This window comes from Hydra vulgaris, chromosome 01, assembly GCF_038396675.1.
Source record: "Hydra vulgaris chromosome 01, alternate assembly HydraT2T_AEP".
Taxonomy (NCBI): domain Eukaryota; kingdom Metazoa; phylum Cnidaria; class Hydrozoa; order Anthoathecata; family Hydridae; genus Hydra; species Hydra vulgaris.
This window is the reverse complement of record NC_088920.1, coordinates 11,489,544-11,507,872: the sequence shown is the minus strand read 5'-3', so window position 1 is coordinate 11,507,872 and position 18,329 is coordinate 11,489,544. Positions and strand designations below refer to the sequence as shown.

The window sequence follows — 18,329 nt, the reverse complement described above, 5'->3', positions numbered from 1 at the left end:
GCTATAAAGTTTTTAGGAGTTATTGCGGGTGATCATTTATCATAGCTTCCACGTATAAAATATATACAATCAAAAATAAGCAAAACCATTAGTATTATGTATCGAATTCACCCATACATAAATTTAGTCTTAAGCTTACATAATTCAGCCAAATTCATTGTTACATTATTTATGCAAATATTACGTGGGCAAGTTGTCAACCGAAAAAACACAAAAAAATCTTTGCTTACAAAACCATGCTTGTAGAATTATATACAACAAAAAAAAAAAAAACAAAAAAAAAAAGGGGGAGCCACAGTAAATCTTTAATGATGGATATTTAAAATAAAAACTGCGTGACGTAATTTATGTACGACACCTTAATGAAAACATTAACTTTTTCTTGTTTTTTATAAGATATATATATATTTATAAATTAAGTGTATATAAATGTGTATATATATATATACATAAAAAATATATATATATATATTTGATATATGCATATATATATATCAAAACTCAAAAAACAATAAATTAAATAAACAATTCGTTTGCTATTTTTCTAAATCATTCGAACATATTGCGATACAATGTTTTGTTTCTATTGTATGCTGATGGTTGACACCTAAAATTTCAGTTCGCATTTTATAAACAGAATGAAAAACTTCTAAAGCTTCGTTACATTTTCCCATATTGTTCAAACAGAATGCAATATTGTGCTTTGTTGTGATGGTATTTGGATGGTTGCTTCCTAACATTTCAGTTTGTATTTTATCAACAGAATAATAAAGTTTCAAAGCTTCGTTATGATATCCCATATTGTTCAAACAGAGTGCAATGCAATGTTTTGTTACTATTGTATCTGGATGGATGATACCTAAAATTTCAGATCGTATTTTATCAACAGAATAATAAATCTCTATAGCTTCGTCATATTTTCCCATATTGTTCAAACAAAGTGCGATACCATGTTTTCTTTCCAATGTATCTGGATGGTTGATACCTAAAATTTCAGATCGTATTTTATCAACAGAATAATAAATTTCTAAAGCTTCGTTATATTTTCCCATATTGTTCAAACAAAGTGCGATACCATGTTTTGTTTCCAATGTATCTGGATGGTTGATACCTAAAATTTCAGATCGTATTTTATCAACAGAATAATAAATCTCTATAGCTTCAATATATTTTCCCATATTGTTCAAACAGAGTGCGATATTAATTTTTGTTTCCATTGTATCTGAATGGTTGATACCTAAAACTTCAGTTTGCATTTTATCAACAGAATAAAATATCTCTAAAGCTTCGTTATATTTTCCCATATCGTCCGAACACCTTGCAATATTATGTTTAGTACGCAGCGTAAATTTATTGTATTCACCATAAGTTTCTGTATTAAAACTTTGAATAGCTCTTAATATTTCAATTGCTTCTACAATTAAACCTTTACATACTAATAATTTTCTAATAGAAGGCGTCATATGATGAAATGATTTCACAAATGTTTTTTCATTTGTACGAAACATATAGATAAAATGAAAAACAAAATGGTTTCCATAATCCACGTGATCTTTGACTTCGTTTAGTTCAACTGTAAAATATTTTTCTATTTGATCAACATACGTATTTGTACTTGAATTTCTCTTTTGAAAATATATACATGTCAACTGTGTAAGTTTGTGAATTGAATATTTTTTATCATCAAAACAGTTAAATAAAGAATAACTCATTAGAAATCCGATTGCTTCATCTATTAAATATTCATCGCTTATTCCCAAGTGATTTGAGATTTGGATTATAAATTGTTTACTGATGTTTTGACCGTCACAATGAGATAAACAGTTTAATATTCTAAATGGAAAAGGTTTAGTCTTTTCAAATTTTATTAAAACTAAATTGATTGTTTTTAAAGCAGACTTTGATTCTTCATCGGTTGGAAAGTTATTATTGTCTAATAATTCATTAGAATTATTAGGATCTATATTGATCTAAGTATTTTTCTATTGATATTTTATGTATATTTATGTATTTTATTGCCTGAGTAATAGCAAACGGATGAAAACGAAGTTCTTCAACTAAGTTTTTTATGTTTTCGTCTTTGTTTTCTTTAATATTGCTTTTTACATAAGCAAATGCTTCTTCAAAAGAAAAAACATCAACTAGCATTTTATTTACATTATTTGACCACGTTCTCCATTGGGAGGTAATCAACGTGAATGAATTCGGTTTTCTTGAAATGTACATTAATAAGCCTTTAACCTTTTCAAAAACATTGTCAAAAACATACAAAGTTTTTTCATTTTTGTAATGGTTGTGAATTTTTTCAAGAATCACTTTTATATCAAAATAATTTCCTTTCGAATCATGAACCTCAAATCCTAATATTTGACAATGGTTTATTATTGAAGTTTGTAACATTCCGAATGCTGCGTCAATCCAAACAATGTTTTTATAGAAGTTATGATTTATTTCACAATATTTTCTGGCAATATGTGTCTTTCCAACACCCGACATTCCATATAGTACTAAAATTGACTTGTTTGCATCTTGTAAAAAATTAGAATGAATTTTATCAAGTAGTTTCTTGCGTGAAATCAAATTTTTTGAAAAAAGTTGATTACCTAAAAACAAACGTACGGATAAATGAATTATCAAACTTAGCAGACATTTGTCAAATTTTATTGCACAACTGATTTCTTAGCTTCAAAATGTAAACAAATTAAATTCGTAGTTTTGCTACGAAATAAAAATGTCTTAATCCAACTCTAGCATTATAAGACTAAAAAAGGTGAAAAATATCCAGAGTTCACAACTAAGTAAATCAGTAAAGAACTTTATACATTACTGGATTTCACAAACACTAAAAATTGTGAAAACTGTTAGCTGCTGTCATCCGAAAAAAAACAATCATATAAAAAAAGATTAGTAGTTAAAGCTAATGCAGCTTCATTGAAGAATATAAAAATTTGAAATAATAAACAAAATGCTTTATCGTGTAAGAAAGCCACCTTTCTTACACGATAAAGCATGAGAAACATTGAAATATTCTCCGCATTTACAATTACGAGGGATATTTTTTAAGTCGAAATTATATCTTAAGCAAAGTGCATCTCGAAAATCTTCTTTGTTTAAACTGAAACCTTGGTTTTCTAGCGGTAAACTGAAACCTTGGTTTTCTAGGCGTTTAACCAAGTGCTTGTACATTCGCTACTTGTTTGCTGTAGGTTTTTAAACATAGACTGGTTGCATTGAATCAATTGTGATTATTTTCTCGGAGCTTTTTTTGGTGTTTAAGATAACTTTCAGACATGGAGCAAACTCTAAACATTTGTATGTTTTTCTTATATCAAATAATGATGCTTTGCAAAAAACTGCAATGATTGGAGGCTGGTAACAAAAACCCTAAAACTTCTTCCCATTCTCCACCCTAAACATGTAGGGTAACAAGTTGATTAAATATTTTTTCTACTATTTTCAACTAGACTTATATTCAATAAGAAACTTTTTTCATAGTATTACCTCTCAGCGTTAAAAAATATGACTTTATAAAGTTTAAACTGGTCTGTGCATGCGGCCGCCTCAAAGTTTATAATGAAAACCATCAACCTGAAAAACTGAACATCTCAATCCGAACTATTCAAGACTGTGTTTGAAAAAAAGATGAAACTTATAATGAATATTATATAAGAGGTATTATTTCAATGTTTTTTTTTTTATGTATTTATATTTATTTATTATATTATATATATATTTCATGATTATTTCAATGTTTTTTTTTAACTAAATATTGAACCAAATATTTTTTTTACTAAAACACACCAGTACACCCTTGTCTAATTGAAGTAAGTTTAGGGTTTAATATTACTGCATATAAATCTGTATCACTCATAGCAATGTTCTTTGCAAAAATTAGATACATGTTGTTTTTAAATCAATAACAACAGTTTTATTAAATATTAGGAATTTGTTCATCTAGTAGGTCATACGTGTATAAGCAGGCATAAAATAATCCTATTCCAAATAATGTTACTGAAAAGTTCATCAATGCCGCTATCGTTCACGCATATACAGTTAACCCACAAGAAACCCACAACAACCTAGTGTAGATGGTCAAGTACCTAGATCTGCACGAATGCAAATATTCCTTGCATCAGCAGACATAAAACTCATCAACGTATTAATGTAAATTTCGGTATTATTTATTATAATCCAAAATAATAGTTTTTACATTAATTTAACGCATGTGCATGCAACTATTGATAAATTGTAATTCAAAAGCCTTATATAAAATATTTTAGGAACACGGGAAAAAATTTCTGTGCCTAGTGTGATGGTACATAAGCTATTGCTGCTGGAGATCTCAGAACTTTGATATCTATGGATGATTAGTATTCTAGTAGATAAACTATATTACAATGCTGGGTTCCCACACAAAAGAATGCAGGACTTAAAGGTGTCGATAATGCACAAACATTAAACGTCTGTAAAGAAAACCTTGATAAAGTTTTGTCTTAAAAAAATTCTAAAGTTTGCCAAACTCAAGGTTAAAATGACTTGCTTGATCAAGAGTAAAGACAGATCCAAGTTAGAATTATAGGTTGTACCTTAGCCAGAGCTCTATATGCTGACGGGCCTAGTAAATCATATATCATCATTCCTAAACAAATTGTGGCCTGAATTTGATATTTGTGGGTTACAAGTTCGGGATATATATATAAATGATGGCCAGTCATGGCCCAAAGTTTGGAATAACACATAAATTTTAAAGATTTTGATACTACTGACCCAATATAATAAAAAAATTGGGATTACGAGCGATTACTTATCAACTATTATCAACACCTCAGCTGAATGTATCTCAGTATTCAGAATTGAAAGGTCAATAGACATCGCATACGCTATTTCTAGGCGGTAATGTTAGACTTATTCATGACAATCACAGACCATAACTGACACTAAATAACTTTGTGATTAGTAAACTGATATTGATATCATTATTGATTAATACTGATATTTTATAAAAGATAATATTTTGGAGATTTATTTTAGAAAACATCTATTGAATCCAAAAACAAAAACTAAAAAGAAAATTGAAAATTAAAGATGTGAATTTATAAAGCAAAAAACTTTTTTTTATTTAATTTATAGAAACTTTTATTTTTTATTTTTTTTTGTAATAAATATAGCTTATTTTTACTTTTAATTATTTATATAAAAATAAAATTGTATTTCCAAAAAAACTCTTACCATTTATCTCTAAATTTACTTGATTAAAAAGATTAGAAGAAATAGATTCATATCTAAACAAATTTATTTAAAAAATAGGTTTTTGATTTGATTTTTTGGAGTTATTGTGATTAATTAAAAATAAAGAAGGTAAGAATAAATATTGTATACCTATAAAAAATATATTCAATGTTAAACTGTACATATGAAAATTTATGTTATATAACTGTAATAGGAAACTGTAAATTTCTTTTATTTCTACATTGAAGTTTAATAAAATTCAATGTAGAAATAATCAATTTTAAGGACAAGTTGAACCTTTTAAACTCGCAACAATTGCAACTAGTCATCAGTGTTGTTTTACTATGTTTTCATCACATGCACTATTGTGATTTAATTACAACTAGTTACAAGTTATATATTATACTTTTTACTTTTTGAACAATTTTTCAATAATTTTACAAATTAATTTTTATCTGTTTAAATTATTTTTTAGAGAAAAAATTTGTTTTAAAACCCTAAATAACAAAATAGAAAAAATATTAGACATTAGTTCCAAAAAAAAAAAGAAAAAATTATTCAGTTCATTTAAACCAACAACAACAAAATAAACCTTGCCTTGGGCAGGATTCAAAAGTCAGGGTTAGGGTTAACCCTAGACTTACAGTCTAGGGTTAACCCTAGACTGTAAGAGTAGTTAACCTTCAACTGCCCAAAACAACTCTAGCACTGAAGAGAGTAGATCCCAAGAATACCGACTTCAACAAACTAGAGATATTTGTGACTTTAAGAACCTATAGTTTATTCGAGTTGTTGAGCAGTACAGGTAGAGAAGAGGTCAAAAACTTCATTTCATAAGATTCTAAATATTGGGAAGACAATCAATCATATCAGAAGTTAGCAGAGAGAGTCCAAAAAGAATGAAAAATGTTAGTGAGAGCGCGGAACGTGGAATTGCATTAATTCGACAGTACAACAAATCGATTACAAAGGATGAAGAACAAAATCAGTTCCTACTTCGTTTTGTTCAACGTCACCGCCAGCTATACCCTACTTTATCCAAGGCAGCCATGTTTGCGAAAGATGACAAATTTTGTTGATTAATAAACATACATTTTTTAACATATTCACAATACTCTTGCTTGGTATTATATTTTTGTTTAAAAATTACAAACATTGAAATACTTTAATGAAAATTTATCAGATGATCTATATTCATTAGATGATCTATATTCATTAGATACTTTGCAAGCATTCATATTTAACTGATTTAAAATGTTAGTTTCTTTAATATTTAAATTTGATATTAAATAATAGTGAAAACTTTAATTTTTTGATTTTTTATCATAGTGCTCAAAAAGTCAAAACTTATAGCAACCCCTAAATATCATCAGATTTGCTTCAAATTTGGCTACAATATTGCAAATACTAATAGGAACAAAGGCAGCTTTGTGGAGAAATGAATTTCAAACATATCATCCAAAAGAAGAAACAATCACTGTTCAAAAAAAGGTTAAACATCAAAAGCAGAAAACATCAAAAGTTTGCCAAAGTTTTACAATGCTCAAAGAGTAAGAAAGTTGAACTGTTTATAATAAATAATTTATCTGTTGACTTGGTTTTTATAAGTCGTTATAATACACTGATAAGAAAAATTATTTAATATTTCATTATTTATATTTTTTGATAATGAAATTCTGTAATTTTTCTAGGTATGCTAAAACACAAAACAGAAATTAACACGGTTAGTGAGCTGGAGTTATAGAGTTTGAAGAATGTTGTATTTAAAACTGACTCGTTGACTGTTGCAGACTTTGTGTCGAGGAATCAAGATTAATAAAACAAAACAAAAAAAAAACAAAAAAAAAAAACGGTCTTTTATAGTAAAGAAATGTGACTCAAAAAGCTATAGATAATTTGAAACTTTTTTATAATTATAATCTGTAAGCCAGACAATCAAATATACTTTAAAGCCATGTCTGGTCCGTTATCAGAGAAAAATTCTCTATTTTGTATAGAAAAACAAAAACTGAACCAATGAAAAAAAATCATTGATACATTTTTTGGCAGGCGGAGTGGTTATCAAATAACATGAAAAACATATTTATGAAAGATGGAGTTAAAATTTATAAAAAATGTATTGGTTTTTCAAAAAAATTTCACCGAGGAAAAAACTCAGATTTAAACCAAATATAAAAGCTAAGGTAGTTATTAAAGAAAGAAATTTGAACTAAAAATGGTCATAATTACGATTCAACTGATTGAAATTTTTTTATGGAATGGAACAAAAGAGATTTGGAAGAAATGGTTTAAACTAAAATTTTCATTAGGGCGATTCATTTTTATGCACAAACCAAGAAAACTTTTTTAAAAATTTATTTAAATAAACATATTCATACTTAAAGCATTTTATGTTAGAAAACAATTATAGTTTGAACAAATATAAACTTTACTTTACTGTGTTTTATAAAAAACACATGTTTTACTATTTATTTTATTTTTTTCATTTAGACATATATATATATATATATATATATATATATATATATATATATATATATATATATATATATATATACGCACATCAATTCTTTTGTCATGAAATCAGGTTTGAATCCTTTGACCATTATTTTATATGCTTTTACAGCACCTCCTCAATCTATTACCTTTCTCTTTGTTCTTTGTGAAAATGATGTGACATGATAGTATTTAATAATGAAACAATTATAAAATAATTATATAATTATAAAAATACAAATATTGTTTTAAAAAAATATGATAACTATAATAAAATAATACATAAAAGATAATACTTTGTATATTTAATTTACATAAATTCTTATATTTAATTTAGTTTTATCTTACTATAAGCAAAAATAAAAACAATAAAGAAAATTGAAATCTAAAAATGTGAACTTAAAAAAAAAATTATTTTATTTTTTTATATATTTAACTCTCTTAACTCTTTTTAAGTAAATATATATTTTTTACATTTTACATTTAAAAAAATCTCACTTTTTTCAAATTCTTCTTTTAATTTATTAGACAGATCAGAAGCCATAGTTTCATATCTAAACAAATTTATTTAAAAAATAATTTTTTGACTTGATTCTTTAAAGTGAATCAGACTACTTAGAGAAAAAAAAAGAATAAAAACAAAATTACATGCCTATAAAATGAAATCTCAATGTTAGTACATAAAAAAATATGTCATAAAACTGTAGAAGGTAACTGAAAACTTCATATTATTATATTATTGCATATTTTTTCATACTTATATGCATATTTATTTAACCTTATACAAATGTTTACTGATTCTTTTAAACACAAAAAGTACAAAATGATTCGACGACTTAAAAGATTGCAAATTAAATGAATCAGGAAAGCAAGATGAAGAAGGCGAATTCCAAAGAACTGACATTCAAGAAAAAAAATAGACAAATAAGAGTTTTTGGAACATGTAGGAACAGTCACAAAAAAAGGATGAAAATGAATTTTAGTAGATAGCACAAGGTACGCTACCTAGCTTCAAAGCAGTGCCCATAATAGTAATTGTAAAAAAGAGAAACAGAAGCAATGTTACGATGATGTGATAGTGGTTGGAGGTTGGCTGCAAGAGCAGTTCTAATTATGTTTACAATGCGTTTTTGCACCTTGTGTAAAAGAGAAAAGGCATCATAAGAAGATATGGCAACAGTATACCATACAAGGATTTGAGATTTATAGAAAGAAAAGAGTTCAGAGTAAGAAAGTGCTGAGTTTGATAAAAAATATCCAACCTTAGCAGATGTTAATATTGCAATAGATTTGATGTGCCATTTCCAAGAAAGATCAGAAGTAAGAATTGTTCCTTGAAGATGAAGGGTAGATGACATATCTGGTACATTACCAATCGTAAATATAGGAAGATCTAAATTATTGCCATAACGATTGGCTGAAAAAAATTGAGTTTAATCTGAATTAAAGTTCACCAGCCACTGTGAGTCCCATGCTGTGGCAAAATGAGTTCCTTTTCAAACTCAGGTGACCCCTCCTAGCAATCAGAGATTGTTGGCTTCTTATCAACACAAGAATAAATGGTAGTATCATCAGCGGACAATACTACCTTTGATGTGAGAATATCTGGACGATTGTAAATGTAAATTAAAAAGAGTATAGGGCCAAGGATTGAACCTTGAGGAACAGATGATGCTACAAGATATGAACAAGAATGACGTCCATCAAGGAAAACTTTTATACTACGATTGGAAAGGAGGGACTCAATAACCTTAAAGATGTTGCCAGATACACAGTAAGAAAAAAGCTTATGGAGAAGACTGGTATGTCAAACTTTATCAAAGTCTTTTGAAATGTCAAGAGCAATAACCTCTATATTTGCTCTATGAGCAATAACCTCAAAATAATTATAAATCACTTACAATCATGATTATAAATCAAATTACAATCATGATTATAAATCACTAGCATTCTTGACATGATTAGCAAACAACAGTAAAATTGCTGGCGCACCTCTTAGCAAATAATGCGTTGTTGGTGTTCACATTAAATCCACTATCATACAAATAAATTTTTCACTTGAAATTCTGTAAGTTTTGCTTGCAAATGCAAAGTGTGTATCAATAACTCATGTTGAGTTTCTACTTCTTGCACATGCGCATTACTCTTTCTTGATAAATCTGAGCGTTTGAGATTCCTTGAAATAGTATGCCTAGTACTGAGTACTGCTAAATTTGATATAAATATTCCCGTTTTATGCTAAAGTATCGCCCCAAAAAAAATTGAATGTAAGGAAGTAAGAAAGAAATGGTATTTTCAGTAAAATAACTAACATGTTGATCATAAAGGAGTTTTATCAATTTTTTGTATTTTGCTAAATCAGCAAATTGACCACTTGAAGAATTTTGTCTTATGAAGCCTTGCCTTAAAAATAAGAAACTTTATTTGAATTTCTTCTATGTGTTTATTTTTATGTATATATTTCAAACAAAAAGTTTTTTAAAGAAAGATTTTTCTAAAAAAAAAGTTTTCAAGGATTCAAAGTATAATTATAAATTATGACGGCATGTTAGCCATAGAAGATTTTTTATATAACGGGTTATGTCAAAAAAATGACTCTGCGCTCAATTTAAATTTGCATGTACTAATACCATTAGCTGTGTATATATTTTGTATGTACTTTATTGCAAATTTATTCTAGTATTAAATAAAAAAAGTAATTAAAATTCAACAATTTAAAATGAAAATAAACAAATCTAAGCAAGAGCTTCTCCGTGAACGTGTGTATGGATTTTACATGGACAATAAGCAAACATGGTAAACATTACACTTATTGCCATTTTAAAGCAGTAAAAATACCAAAAGCAATCATATACCGTATAATTGAACGCTCAGAAAATGGAATCAGATTTCAAAGAGTTAAGGAAAGTGGTTGAGTTGCAAAAAAAATGACGTATAAGAACATTACCAAGCTGAAGACCATGTTTGACCACAGGGATGGCGTATCACATAGACAAGCAGCTAGAAAATTTGTGTGCGATCAGTCTTCTATATGCAAAACATTGAAGAAACCCACAGATATTAAATGCAAAAAAACAAAACAAAGATTCAATTACGAACAGAGTCACAAAAACGCAAAATAAGAACCAGATGCAGCCGATTATATAAAAAATATTAAAATCACAATTGGACAATTGATGATAAATCTTATTTCACTTTGAAGCATAGCACCGTTAACGGAAACCAAAATTTCTATTCAAGTAACACTGCTTTGACACCGCCAAACGTAAAAGTCCAGAACGCCAAACGTCCAGTTGAAAAATATAAGCAATAAGTTTTGGTCTGGATTTGCGTTTCGGCAAAAGGTATTTCTATACCTCTTTTTGTACCTTGTAAGCAATCACTCAAGCAAGAATTATACCTGAGCGAGTGCATCAAAAAAAGACTTATTCCTTTTATCAAAGCAAATCATCTAGACGACAATTACATATTCTGGCCTGACCTAGCAACATCACATTACGCAAAAACTGTAGAGGAGTATTTCAGACTAAATATCATCAATTTTGCTGAAAAGGAAGACAACTTCCCAACGAACCTGAATGCAGGTCTATTGAGGAGTTTTGGTCTCAATTAAAAGGAGAAGTATACAGGAACAATTGGCCAGCAGAAACTCATGATCAACTTTGCAATAGAATAAAGTATTGTTTGAATAAAATCGACTTTACTGCCATATAACGTCTTTTGGGATCGGTAAAAGGTCGAATCGATAATATTTGTAGAAATGGAGTAATAGAAGATAATTAAATATACCTTTCTCTTTGTTCTTTGTGATAATCATTTGAAATGATATCTAATAATGTAACAATTATAATATTTTATTAAAAGTAGAATACTTAGTGTATTTATTTTATACAAATTCTTAAATTTAATTTAGTATTATCTTAATAAAATTAAATAAAAAACTATAAAGTAAATTGAAAATTAAAAAAGTTAAAAAAACTTTTAATATTTTAATTAATAGATTTTTCTCTTTTAAGAGCCATTTTCTAATAAAACCAGACAAAAGTACTGTTGGTTCAAAAGTGATATCTTTTAATGGTGATCATTTTTTATACAGCAATGCTAATAGGGTAAAAAAACAACCCTGTAATATTTTTTTTTTTTTATATATTTATAATTTCTGAGTTATGATTGGTCAAACTTTTGGCTTTCTAATACTTGAAAATATTATTATTGGGGTTTTGTGATTTTCAAACCAAGTTTAAAATCACAAAACCTTTGGACAACCCTTACTTTATCTAAAAATCATAAGCTGAAATCACAGATTTTTGGATTTGGGGCCTACTTTAAATACATTTATATTGGAACCTAAAAGGTACCCATGATATATCTTATCCCTTTTGGAAAATGTTTAACATTTTAATTTAAATGGTCTAAGGAAACTGAGAGGATATTGTTAACAATGAGTCATCAAACTGTCATAAATTTTTTTAATTAGCTATTTGGGAAATGGGAAAGGTCCCAAAGTTGAATGCATAGATTTTCTACTACTTCATATTACAATTCTTTTAATACAAAAAAAACAAAAAAAAACTTATAGATAGTATTGCATTGTTGGAATAACTCCACTACGAAAAGATACATTTTTTATATACTTAAAAAAAAATAACCGAATGTTACAGCAGAATTAATCAATATATTATAATAATTCTTTATCTCATTATGTCATATTTGTGTCATAAATCAGTTTCCCATATCTTTATCCTTATGTCTTTGATTTTAATGTTGCTTTAAATTCCTTTGGACTTTTTCAAATAGATCATCTATAAACTTATAGTCTCTGTGCTGTTTTAACAGTAATGGTAGCAGAATTACACAAAAGATTTCACTGTCTTAGTACTTTATAACATTAGGAAAAGCTTGCCACTTAAAAAGGTTATTGACTAAAAAAGCACACCTCATACAGCTCACTATGAAACCATCACTGAGAACCTAATATGAGTAGTGATTTTCCTTAAGATAATTCGAAAAATATTTTGAAAAATCGAATTCTCAATTGACAAAAGTAAACTTCATTTTAGTAAAATACCTCATTTATAATCCCAGGATACCAATTGCCCATATAAATAACAACATTTGAAAGTGTTTCCGATAAACATTGCTCACACTTAAAAAACTATAAAATACACCGTTTTCTGCTAAATGTTTTTTTTTTTAGTGAATGTAATGTCTTTATGCATTGACATTCCCTTTTTTCCGAAATATTCCTTTTGACCTTGCCTGAATATGGATGGGAGAACTTTTAACAATAGCCTTTCAACCAAAATCCAGACTCTTCATCAAGACTTTCAAAAGCAAAAACTTTGGATTTTTTCTGTTGACAATCATGCATTAAATGCTTTTTATAATCAATGGTATCTTTTTCAGCAATTTCAACATCATAAATAGCATCATTGTTGGCTAAATTATTTGGTGCTAATCTTTTATGTGGTTGATGTTGTGTCCTTCTGATAAGTTTTCAACAGTTGATGTGGCACCTTCAACCATTTCTCCGGAAAGCAAAATTTCTTTAGGCTCAAAATCAAAATCAGTTGTGTCTTCAACTAAATCTTCGTTAGTGGCAGTACATAATTAAGTTTGAATTAGGATGCGCTCTGACTTTAGGTGATTGTGACAAAATATGGAACCTACTGGAACATTTTTGTTGTAATGTTTTGAAACATTTGTTGACATTTATCGAAATACTTCCTACAGCAGATTATTCTTTTACCAACACTTAATTCATGAATTCAGTGATAGCATCTTCTCAGAGGTACCTAGCAAATACCTTGAATGTTAATAAAAATCGAAATCTAAAATATTTACTTTAAAGGTTTAGTAATTAAATTTTTTTTTAATTGAAATATGGTTGTGAACAAATTCTTACCAAAGTTAAATCTATAAGGGAGACGGGGGGGGGGGAGACATATATAGTCATTATCAGAAATTGAAACGCACCCTTGGTTTTCTATTAGTGACTTTCCTACCCCTTCTGTCTCTTAATGCACTTTTGAAATCTAAAAACATGAAACTTAGGTTTTATACAATGTAAACTGAGGGAATTAAACAATAATTGTTTTACTCTACTTTATGATGCTTATAGAGTTTATTTTTTAAACTTTTAAGAGCATTTCTTATTTTAATTTTTACAAAGTGTGCCTTGACATCCAAAGTTAGATCTTGTGTCTTGAATAACCTTTTTTCATTAAAACAAAGATATAGTCCACACTTGACATCATTAACTTTGTAAACATTTTTAACAACCTTTAGCTCTAACATTTTTTGCAACTGAGTGATTTTTTTTTAAAGTCTATTTAGCATAAAACGCTAATTCTCTGTTCTGAATAATTCAGAAGTAAATGTTCAATAAACTCAACAGAATAACTGTAAATTAAAAAAAAGCCTTACAATAATTAACTATGTTCAATAAACATCAAGTTAAAAAATGTTTACTGGAAAAAAAATTTGTCAAATCTACAATTGTATAAATAAATTTAAAAAAAATTAGATTTAGCATCATTTTAGCCTAAAATTATTTTAGCAATGCAATATTACCCCTAAATTTTTTTTTTGCATTAAAAGAATTGTAATACTCAGTAATAGAAAGTCTATAGATTCAACCTTGGGGACTTTCCCGTTTTGTTTTTTTTTAATTTTTCCTATACTTCCATAATATGAAGAGAAACTTAGGGTGCAGTGGTCTCATTGCTTTTAAACTTAGTTGAAAAATCACAAACCCTAAAAGTGACTTTCCAAGTATTAAAAGGCCAAAATTTTAACCATAACTCAGGAGCTAGAAGTATTTAAAAAAAAATTACAGGCTACCTTTTTAATCCTTATAACAGCAAAATATGTGAGATTGAGAATGATTAAAAGATATCATTTTTGAGCATTGCCTGGTTTTTACAGAAAATGGCTTTTATCTTCTTTTGAAATAAATTGAATTTTTTTTTAATTTTATTTTATTTTTTAAATATAAATCCATAAAAAATGTTCACCTTTTTGAAAATCTTCTTTTACTTTATTAGACAGATCAGAAGCCATGGTTTCATATCTATAAAAACATTTTTTAGACTTTAATTTTTGAAGTAATATTGATTACTTATAGAAAAAAAAAGGATACAACTAAATATTATATGCCTACAAAATAAAAATTCAATGATAAACTGTACATATGAAAATACATATGTACATATAAAAATATATATATGTCACGTACATATGAAAATATAAAATGTAATTGTAGAAGGGAAATGTAAATTTCATATAATTCTATATTGAAGTTTAATAAACAATTTTCACATTATTTTCAAATAAATAATAAATCTACTTGTAATGTCTATTAGTCAAATAAAAAATTTTATATGATATATGATTTATATAACTATTTCACAATCAAATGACTAGTCTTCCTTACAAATTTGGTAGCAGATTAAATTTAAATGTTTCAGATGCAAATTAAATAGGTCTTTATTTATGTCTCATTCATGTTTATTTTATTTATTATTGTTGTTATTGTTATTATTATTATAATTATTATAATTATTATTATTATTATTATTATTGTTACTATTGCTATTTTTATTATTATTCAAAAATTATTATTATCAAAAAAGCAAAATAGAAATAAAAATCTAATTTGGTTTTACCCTTATATAGCAATGGTTTAACTAACATAGGGAAAGTGTTTATAAATTTGTTATTAAACACTTGCGCCCTTTTATAAATTGTTTGTCTAGTAAATAATCAATTCTTAATCAAAACATAATTAAAGGTTGCACAAAAAATATGGAAAGAAATATAAAAGGTCAAAAATGCTTTGCTAAACAGAAAAGAAATCCTAGATAAAATAAACATAAATGTGTTGTTTACTCTAAGAAATATAATGGAAAAAATGTTTTACCAATCAAAAACAATCCTTTAAAATAATTATTTTAAAGACGCCATATTATCAAAATATAAAATAATTATATATTACTGTGTTTATAAATAAAAGAATGCCTTTTTAAAATTTAGGCCCAAAATTCAAGTAATTTTTCATTTTAAATGCTTTAGATGAATTGATTGTGATTTTGCAATAGATAAATGAGAAGTAGTTTTACTAATCTTTTTTTATAAATATATAAAAAGAATTGAAAGATTAAAAATTGATAATTTGATATTAAATTGTTCCATTCTCAAAAAAGAACCTGCATACAACAATGTCTTCAAAAAATGTATACTCTGTCAAGAAACAAACTTCAAATAATTATAAATGCAAACAAAGAATGTTCATAAAGAATGTTTCTTTTTAAAGAAAAAAATTTAAAAAAAATAATGCAGTAAATAAGTAAAAAAACGCAGAGAAATCTCACTTATTATGTTAATATATTCCACAAATGTGTGGAAACATACAGAAGGTAAAAAATTAATGACTTCCTGCATTTTAATTTTGGTATAAATTGAATTTTTATTTTAATAATAGTTTTAAATTTTTTTTTAATAATAAAAGGTAAAAAAAATAAGTGATTTTATTTAGCTTCGTTTATTGATATATAAAAAGATCTTTATACCATTAGAGAGCATAAAAAAAAAAAAATTTGGAAACTGTCACTTAACATATGAACTGATTATAGTAGATATATATATATATATATATATATATATATATATATATATATATATATATATATATATATATATATATATATATAAATATATATATATATATATATACATATATATATATACAAATATATACATTTATATATATAAATATATAAATATATATATATATATATATATATATATATATATATATATATATATATATATATATATATATATATATATATATATATATATATATATATATATTAGGGCTGTTCATGTGAACACAGGAAAAAAAAATTTTTCTCGGATTTGAATGCATAGTTGTTTATTTTGGGCCATTTGACATAGTAATTGACTGTGGAAAAAATCTTTCCAATCAGATAATGTTTAGGTGGGTGCTCAATGACCATAAAGTTTTACAAAAAACGTCAAAAACGTGTAAAAAGTTTCAAAGTTCCAAAAATTTCTAGAACCTGGTTAGTTAGATTTTTTCCACTGAAATATTGTCTGATTGCGTGCTATATAGATTAATTAAAGTGCAGCAGATTAACTGTCATCAGGGCACCAGACTAAAAAATGTCTGCTAGTGTTTAAAACAACTGTGTTTATATCATTTTAAAAAATTTGTATTCATAATATTAATACTATTATTTAACTCAATTTAGAATTTGTTCAAACAGAATAAAAAGGTTTACAAGTATAAATATTATTTTTATTTGGAATTTCAGTTTGACAACAAATGTTTTAATATTTTGATAGTACCTAACCTTAGTAACCTATTACAGAAAACTAGCATGGTAGTCTGGTAGTGTATTGTTTGTTATTAAGTGCAGATAATAATAATTTCTAATTTGAAAATATTTATTTAATTTCTTTAGTAATAATTATTATAATATATTGCTGCAGCTGCATAAACCAACAACTGAATGATAAGTTTGTATAATATGGTATTGAGTTTTGATTTTCTCATAATATTTCAGTTATCATTGAAATGGCAGCATCATCTCGTGTTGCTATCTCTACACGACTTCGAACCAAAATCTTTTTAATTGGACAACATGAGCCAAATCTTCCAGATAAAGTTCTTCCCTTAACATCTGATGTTTTAAAAACATTTTTTTATCATCTTAATTCAACCAAAAAGTCAGTGCCTGAAAGTCTTAAAACAACTGTTGATGAACTGATTATTATTTGGAATAAAGCCCGTATTCCGACAGCATTTCATCCGAATGTAGTCTTAAAGTTGAAAACTTTAGTCCAGGAATTTAAATTAATAAAAAAAAAAAAATCCAGATTGTCAGACTCTCAGAAATCGAGAGAGAAACCATTTACAGACACCATTGGCCTACTTTTTGACATTGCCCACAAGGATGCTGAAACCATGATCAGAATTGAAGAAGATAAAGAATTTTTATTGGATCAGAGATGTCAGAGAAAAATGGTGATGTTTGGAGAGGACAAAGAACTTTCAAAATTAGAAGAAAGAAATGAAACAAGGAAACAAGCAGAGAGAGAACGAAAGCTAAAAGAAGAGCAAAGACAATCTGATGCGAGTGCAATAGTTCTTGTTATTGAACCTTTACATGACGAAAGTTATAGTGATGACAACGATAACGATGCTGTTGATAATGACAAAATGGTTGATAGCAATTTTGAGATAGAAATCCCTGTTTATTACAGACTACAAGTCAGTAAAGCAAGTTCTTCAGGGTCAGCTGAATCAAGTTTAGCAAGTACTCCAAAACGACAATGTATCTTAGATACAATTCTTGACTCGCCTGATGTTTCATTAACATTAGACAGAATTAATCTATCTGACACAAAATTTACTATACTAGCACCAGCAATTGCAAGGGCTGGTGGACAGAACCTCGATGATGGATCATTGTCACGTTCTACAGTCCGTAGAAAACGAACCTATCATCGATCAAATATTGAAGCCACTGTTCGAACTGAATTCTGCGATTTGGACAAACCACCATTAATCGTCCACT

At 27.1% G+C, this 18,329-nt stretch overlaps 1 protein-coding gene across 1 annotated transcript; it reads right to left on the bottom strand.

Annotated features, from left to right (window-relative positions):
- Positions 1 to 536: 536 nt before the first annotated feature.
- On the bottom strand, positions 537 to 7,913 carry LOC136074094 (uncharacterized). The gene is made up of 4 exons (XM_065786393.1): positions 7,875 to 7,913; positions 5,230 to 5,282; positions 2,020 to 2,603; positions 537 to 1,970 (listed from the first exon to the last, which is right to left on the bottom strand). The coding sequence occupies exons 1-4, from the start codon at positions 7,907 to 7,909 to the stop codon at positions 537 to 539; spliced, it is 2,106 nt and encodes a 701-aa protein (XP_065642465.1). The 5' UTR covers positions 7,910 to 7,913.
- Positions 7,914 to 18,329: the final 10,416 nt, after the last annotated feature.